At 42.3% G+C, this 7,568-nt stretch overlaps 1 protein-coding gene across 5 annotated transcripts in view; it reads left to right on the top strand.

Moving 5' to 3' along the window:
- The window catches only part of HDAC4 (histone deacetylase 4), a 272,183-nt gene extending 270,377 nt beyond the window's left edge, over positions 1–1,806 (top strand). For all 5 annotated transcript variants that reach the window (XM_075894192.1, XM_075894193.1, XM_037435635.2 and 2 more), the window contains 2 exons: positions 58–193; positions 1,696–1,806. In XM_075894192.1, coding sequence (XP_075750307.1) covers positions 58–193; positions 1,696–1,756 — 197 coding nt within the window. In that variant the 3' untranslated portion in view covers positions 1,757–1,806. The remainder of the gene's footprint in view (positions 1–57; positions 194–1,695) is intronic.
- The last annotated feature ends 5,762 nt before the right edge of the window (positions 1,807–7,568 follow it).

A 7,568-nucleotide genomic window follows, 5' to 3' on the forward strand; every position in this document is an offset into this window, starting at 1 on the left:
CTTAGCTTGCTTTTGGACAATCCCTGCTTCTACATTGTCGTATACATTTGTCTGCAGCACCACACTGGCCCTGTGTGAAGAAGTGGGCCCCAACCATCAGTTCTTCTCTTCTCGAGGCTCAGCAGAAGGAGAAGGAAGAAGTGGAGACAGTCACTGCCCTTGCCTCCCTCTCAATGGCTGCTGCACAGATGCAGTGAGTGTCCCACTAAAACATGACGTGTTGTTTTTGTGCACCTCACACTATTGTAACTTATTACCGTATTTACTCGATTCTACCGCGCCCTCGATTGTAACGCGCACCCGATTTCCACCGCGCAAAAAAAAAAACGTAAGAGATCAATGCGATGCGCACCCATTTTTTCTCGCTGGCCCGCACGACCACACCGCTCGAAAAAACGACTCCTTTCGGGAGCGTCTTCCATTTAAATATGAGGTACGGGCGAAGCTTGTGCCCATCTGACGTGTAACAGAGCATTGCCGTCACTGTAGTTTTACCGTGGACCGATGTCAGCACGCGAACTTGCTTCGCCCCCTTCTCGACGGTTGTGGTGCCAGGCATGTCGAAGTAAAGAGGTGTCTGATCGGCATTCCCGATTCGCCCAAGCAGGTAGCCGTTGTTGCGCCGCAAGTTTAGGATGAACCTCTGAAAACTGTGAAGCTTTTCATCGTACTCCTCCGCAAAACTTTTCGCATATGCATGTTCCCCTTCGGAGGAAAAAGCCTTTCCTCTTCATAAAGTTAGTTAGCGAGCACCTGCTCACTTTAAACTGGCTCTGCGTTAGACCTTTTTCTAAGACTAATTGCATAGCCCGCACTTGGAGTAGTTCTGTCTTCACGGGCCGCTGTGCTGCTCGCTGCTCAAGCACATACTCGCCGAGCAGCTCTTTAATTTGCGGAAACCGACCCTGCTGTGGTCCACTGAAGCCTTTGCGTGAAGCTTTGCTGTTGACAATCTTCTTCTTTTGTTTCCGCCGGTCCCGCACGCACGTTAGGGAACTCCGAACGACCGCGATGCGGCCCGATTTCCGTCTGTTTCTGCACACGCGATGACTTTTCTTTTAAGAGCGGCATCGTGGTGCACTCAAGTTTTTGGAGTCGGCCCTTCCACGCCGTCGATGCTAATGCACTACTAGATGACGAACTCCTCAGCACACGTACGAAGTGCCGCACATGGGAAACACATAGGCAGAAATGGCCGACGCGCCATGCCGACGCACGTAGGGGGCGGCCATTTTGGATTTGCCGATGGCAATAGATTGACTGTAATTTTTTTTGTTCGTACTCGATTCTAACGCGCATGCGATTTATGAACTCGCTTAACTGGAAAAAAGGTGGCCGTTAGATTCGAGTAATTACAGTAACACTTCCATATGCCTTGCCATATACTTGCCAGAAATGATGAAGCGCACAGTGAATTACTTGGTGATCATTGCAATTAAGCTTGTAAAAAACCTACCCAGGTAACGCAGACCCATCACAAGGAGGTTTTTTAACTAGCTTGCTCAAGCCAGCAAGCCTAGCTCAGGTTGCTCTACACACGCATGCAGATCTGTTAAATGTAGCATAGTCAGCTAACTCCAGCATTGTCTTGGTGACAGCTTTGAGAGCCGCTAGCGCATTAGTGCATTTATGCACGGTAATACATTACTGCGTTTTGCTTATGTGCTGCTCGTTTTGTGCCTGTTTGGATACCAGGGGTCCAAAGTCAGAACCACCTCAGGAGGACGAACCAATGGAAGAGGACCAAGATAAGTGATCAGCTGACGGTGCACATGATGGTAACAATGCAGATAAACCAGTGAAAAATTTTCGACTGGACTGGTGCATATCGCTGAGGACTCCTGCCCAAATGAGCCAAGGAACACAAGTTCACACTGCATGCATCAACAGACAGAAAACAGGGAGGCAGCATTGTCAGGGCAACGTGCACCTTTTATCGCTTCTGAGGATGACGTGTTGTGCGACTGTTCTCATGAAGTCCGAAGGTCAACTTGGGCAAGAACCAGGGGTGCCCGACAAACATTTGGATTGACACAGTCGTGTCATTCTGTCATCCTGAGTTGGCCTGTTGCCTATTGTTAGATCATAATTTTTCAATACTGTTGCAGGTTTCCAATGCTGTTGCTGCCAGTCATAATGCCACAGCTGGTTTTGAAGGAAGCACATTTGATGTTGTTTCAATATTTAAAGCATAACATGATTATAGTTGGGGTTCCAATCAACAGGTTCAGATGTTTTGGCAGCGAGTTGTAGAACATTACGCTGAGTGAAAACATCTGTGTTTAGAGCTGGACCTCTGACTTTTGAAGTTGAAAACATTTGAAAAGTAATGCACTGTGTTTTACCCGTTATGTAACAAGTATTACGGCTGCTGTCATCTTTAATGCTTCCTACTTGCTGATGTGTGTCGAGTGGCAGTTGTGTGTCATGAGTGCACGTTGGTTACACATATTCAAGGCGATGTGACCTAGACGCTGCACGTTATGTTAACTCCAAACTGGTCCATTTTTGGAAGTTGCACTGCTATGACTGAAATGATGCTGCGAATATCTGCCGTGCGTCGCCTAAAAAAAAACGACAAAGCCTGTTAAGCTACAGCTTGTCGAATTAAAAGATTTTTCGCATCTTGTATCATTGTACCTATCTTTCAGAGTGCATCGTCGTTTCATGCAGTCTCACGTATATTTTCTAGCGCCATTCACACCGGGTTCAATAGTTCTAACTGTGCACCAGCTACGTCTTTAAACAAGGATGACAGTGTGACAGTGAGCTTGCATTGAGATTTCGATGTATCACCTGGTGCCCTGAGATGGCCCAAACATTACACAACAAAGTTGGTATGCTGCTTTGCATTTTCTGAGAAGGAAACGAGTTTGTGATCCAAAGAAATGTACTAGTTTTGCGAAGTATTCTGAAGGAATGCATTGCACGCTGACCTCAATGGTGTTAATAAGAGGCTATGGGAACACTGAGAAGATAAAGGTAGCATTTTAAAACGTTGCAGTGGGTTATGTCGTGTGCAATTTTGCGAGTAACATTGCGATGTACTACTGCACTTTGTATACGCACAAGTATACGCACAAGTGTACACGCGCTGTCCGCTGCACAACCTCAGTACAGCATCAAGTAGGGAAACAACTAGACGCCCTTTTTCCTTGAAAGGAAGGAAGAAAGAAAAGAACGAGAAATAATCACTTACAACCATTGCAGCCATTTTTACGGAGACGAGTGAGTGGGGAGTACTAGTTTGTCACCATAGTGATTATTAAACAAACGTGTTTTTACACTGCTGCAGTGGTCTTATTATGCCACTGTTCTGGGCATTACATACTACAGTCTTTTGGATGTACTAAGTTCTTGTGAGCTTTATGACGATTTTAAAACAATGCTAGTCAGAACCTCGCCAGTATCACATCTCCGGGGGGACATGCTGAGTGTTTTTTCAGCAGCAGCTGAAAGCAAAGTGCCCGCCTGCTTGTCACTGTCTTTCGCTACCCATAGCTGCGAGTAGTAGCCTTGGGTACACTGCTGTTGTAGGCGCTGACAGGCATGTTTTCTCGGAACTGTTCGTGTGAGGTAGCAGGCGGCTTCAGGCTTTCTGGGCCTTCAGATGGGGTGCAACCTGCCAGTGGCTGTGCCCTTGGCACTGGCATGACTAGTATGTTTCTATTAGTCATACACAGAATGACTGATAGGCAAATTTCTACACTCGTTTGCCTTGCACATTGCATTTTATCTTTTTTGCTGTTGCATTATTTGAACAACCAGAACAAAATTTCATTGGTCTGTGGTTCCCTGTCCTACAACTTTCTAGGCCACACACTGGTTTTTTTTTGTTACTTGCACATGCATGCAAATGCACAGGACACGCATCACACAAACACACAAATAATGCAGACACATTTACATGCATGCAGCACACTTAAGTTATGATCTGTTGCTTGAGCTAAAGAATAAAGGGTTCAGAAAAGTGAAAATTGGTCAGTCCAGTGTGCTGGCCTTGTTTGCTTGAAAGGGCGCTGATGGTGCCCACACCATTCATTGTGTAAATATGTTCATTCGAAACATGCTGAAGAGGCTAGCGTGAAAGAAGCGCGCAAGCGCTAATTTTAAAACTGCTTGGTAAGATCAGAAGAAGAACAAATGCTACGGACAGGGGCTCGCGTCTCGTTCTTCAGCTGCGGTTTGCCAAGTGATTTAAGTTCCTTATAAAGCTGGCGTGCTTTGTGATGTACAATATACTTGCCGTGCTAGTTAAGTTTTCCATTAATGTCCTCATGTTTTTCTTTTTACCTTCATTTTTTGTTTTCATGCGCTGTATTTTTTGACTGTTGAATGTTAGTGTTTTCCCATGCTGTGAAACCTGCTGTGAAGTTCATGTATATCTGTTTCTTATCCGTCTGCGTGTGTGCATGTGTTGGCATATACATAAATATATATATATATATATTGTACGAGTTTCACGCATTGTTAAAAACACACGGCTTGATAGAATGGCAATGTTTGCGACTAAGGTTCTGCTCTGGTCTGCAGATGGTTGCTTTTCTTGTGTTGCTCTCTGGCATTTCACTCATGACTTGATTTCTGGTTATCTTGTGAACATTCGAAAGCTGCTTTGCTTGTCCATTGATCACTTTTATTTGTAAATACACAAGTTGTTTTAAGAACGCTCATTTATTCTTGTATACTTTTTCACCCATCTTCGTCACTCATTTGTTGTGTTGTGCCATTACTATTCGCTCCCCTTCCGCTCCGCACCTGAGCATCACTGACGATATTATATACATATATACATATATACATGTTGCAGCGCCATATAGTATATCATTTGTACAGTGATGATTTTACTCCGTCTTGATAAACCTGATTTCAAGGTCAAAACAAAGTAGACTGCATAACCTGTTGTTGGCTGAGCGCTTAATTAATGAACAACACGCTCGCTCTGTTTTGCGAAGTTTGAACCCGTAGTCAGTTTGAGGGCTCTTAGAAAATCGTAAACATAAAAAAGAACGGTGCTGAAGTTCAGCTTTGCGTCAAAGTGCCTAGCACGAAGTCTATATCAGTAACACTGTGCTGATTTTTAAAATAAATTATTAAGTCGACATTATCTGTCGGTTGAAAAAGATAAAGATGAGCTAAGGGTGGGACATGTTGCGTTAGTTCTGCGTAGAACTCACATTGGCCGTATTGGCATTTACACAAAACTGTTCCAAATAATTTTGTTTTCACATTGAAGTTACACTCAAGGCAAACAATAAGTGAAGATAAACTGAGAATTACAAAAATGTCTAAGTCACTTCAAGACAAAGTAAAGAGTATGTGATAGAAAGAAATCTTGAGTTACATATGTCAGAACATAAACAACACCACTGGAAGTATTCATAACCAGCTCTTGATGCCTGCATTATAACTGGCCATTGGCACAAGGCTCAGTGAAGCCGATTTTAAGTAATTTTCTCTTGGAAAATTTCACTGGTACTGTAAAGCATACTGCTCTGTCGACAATTTCGCAAGAGTGTGTCCACTCTCGCTAAACGTTCTTCTGATTTGTCAAGGATAATAATGTAAGGAGATTCTATGCTTTGTATCAATATGTCAGTAACATACCGATACTCTTATTTCTCAGAAAATTTTTGTCTAGGAAATGTGGTGTTTTCAATCGAAAATTGTACAAAAGTATGCCACCTCTTGACAAGGAACAAAGGCTAGGTGATTTTGAACACTGACTGTCATCTCTGCCAAATTGAGTTGACGTTTACCTTTACTGTTCCTTCAAGAAAAGAGGCCTACGTTCCTGCTTACCAGCTTGCTCACTTTTTTTTTAAAACCAATCTGACGTAAACAAGAATAATATAAAGAGACAGACTTTTCTTTTGATTTGTCTTATGTGAAATGCATGCGCTGAGGTTGATGGGTTGACGAAGACTTTCGTGTGAAGCTTTTAGGTTTCTACTGTGGCAGAATTCCAGTGCGTGAAAAATTTCATTTTTGAATTGTCAAGTTTTCTTTTTACTGTTTTTCCTGCATGTCCACTCATGCAAGACCTTCCTTTTTTTTTTTTTAAAATCTACAAATAGCTGTTTTCACCAGTGCAGATACACACAATGATCAATCTAGTCAATAAACTGAGTATCTCTGAGATGCCCTCTTTTGTTGAACATTTAATACCGAGGTTCCTTTGTGCTTTTGTTTTCAAACGTTTGGATAATACGTTGATGAAGCGCTGGTTTTTCAGAGAGAACATTGCTGCAGTTAGCAATGGCACACTTGCTGTGCATGTTGGCATGCATCAAAAAGTGCTGGGTCAAGGCTAGTCATGGTTAGCCAGAGTTGGCTAACGTGACATGTTTCGTTTTTTTGTTTCTTTGTTTGACCCGTTTTGTTACGCAAGCATGTATATTGTATGTTGCAGAGGATATATGCGATAACTTAAGCTGTACAGTCATAGAGATATTTGTGTTTTCTTTGAATTGTTGCGCTATTTCATTACAAAGTGGAGACACGATAAATAGAAGCATATATTTTTTGCCACGTGTATGTACACTATGTGCCATTGTAAAGTGTGTTATATTATTATGAAGGCTGAAAATATGTATTTGTACTATCTCCCTTTTTTTTTGTCATGCATTTGTTTCATCAATAAACCATTATTCAGTGCCTATCATCGATGGTTGTTGACTCATTGCTGTTCATAGTACAAGGTGGCCCACGTCACTGATGGTAATTGCTTATTAGCGGCAGTGTCAAGATTTTTCAGTACATGATTTTACATTTTTATTGAGGGTCTTTAAAAATATTTCTGGTTAGGCGTTAGCGGTTGTAAGAGCCCCATGATTGCGAAAACAACCACTGGATAACCTTTGAAAATCCACTTCTGGGCTCTATTTAGGGTGTCTTTCTTTTCCACAAAAACTGTCACCTGACTTTCTTGCATTTCCTTTCTTGAAAACTGGGTGGTTTCCACTTTCTTATCAAAAATTATATGTCGTGCGGACGGTGTTTACACAGAAATTGTGACCTCGGATGCCTTGTGATGATATAAGGTAAATCGAGCAGGGTAAATGACAATTGCTTCTGTGAGACAGAAATATGGCTCAAGTACAACCTTTGCTTTTCAAGGCCCGTAGTGTACAGGTACACTGGATTAAGCTGGATTTCCCAAGTTTAAGTCCCTATCATGATTGTTTTGCCATGCATAAATCTTATTGTTCAATTAATGTGTGTCGTACAACGTCTCAAAACGACCACATTGTAATGAGAGACAGTGTAGTGGAGGGCTACAGAAATTTCAACCACCTGGGGTTCCTTAATGTGCACCAAAATCTGGGCATACAGGCCTCCAGCATTTTCGGCTCCATCGAAAATGCAGCCGCACAAGCCAGAATTCGATCCCGTGACTTATCAAACATTTCAAATGCAAATCAAGTATAGTTTTTTTTTTTTTGCTGTTCCATTTGTGTGAGAATTTGCAATTCACAGTTGTGTAGTATTGTTGTTAGAGTGAAAAAAAAAGGTAACACTATTTCTTTTTCATGCAAAAAACTGATTGAAGCAATTCTGTGCATGAA

The sequence above is a fragment of the Rhipicephalus microplus genome, chromosome 1 (assembly GCF_043290135.1).
Source record: "Rhipicephalus microplus isolate Deutch F79 chromosome 1, USDA_Rmic, whole genome shotgun sequence".
NCBI lineage: Eukaryota > Metazoa > Arthropoda > Arachnida > Ixodida > Ixodidae > Rhipicephalus > Rhipicephalus microplus.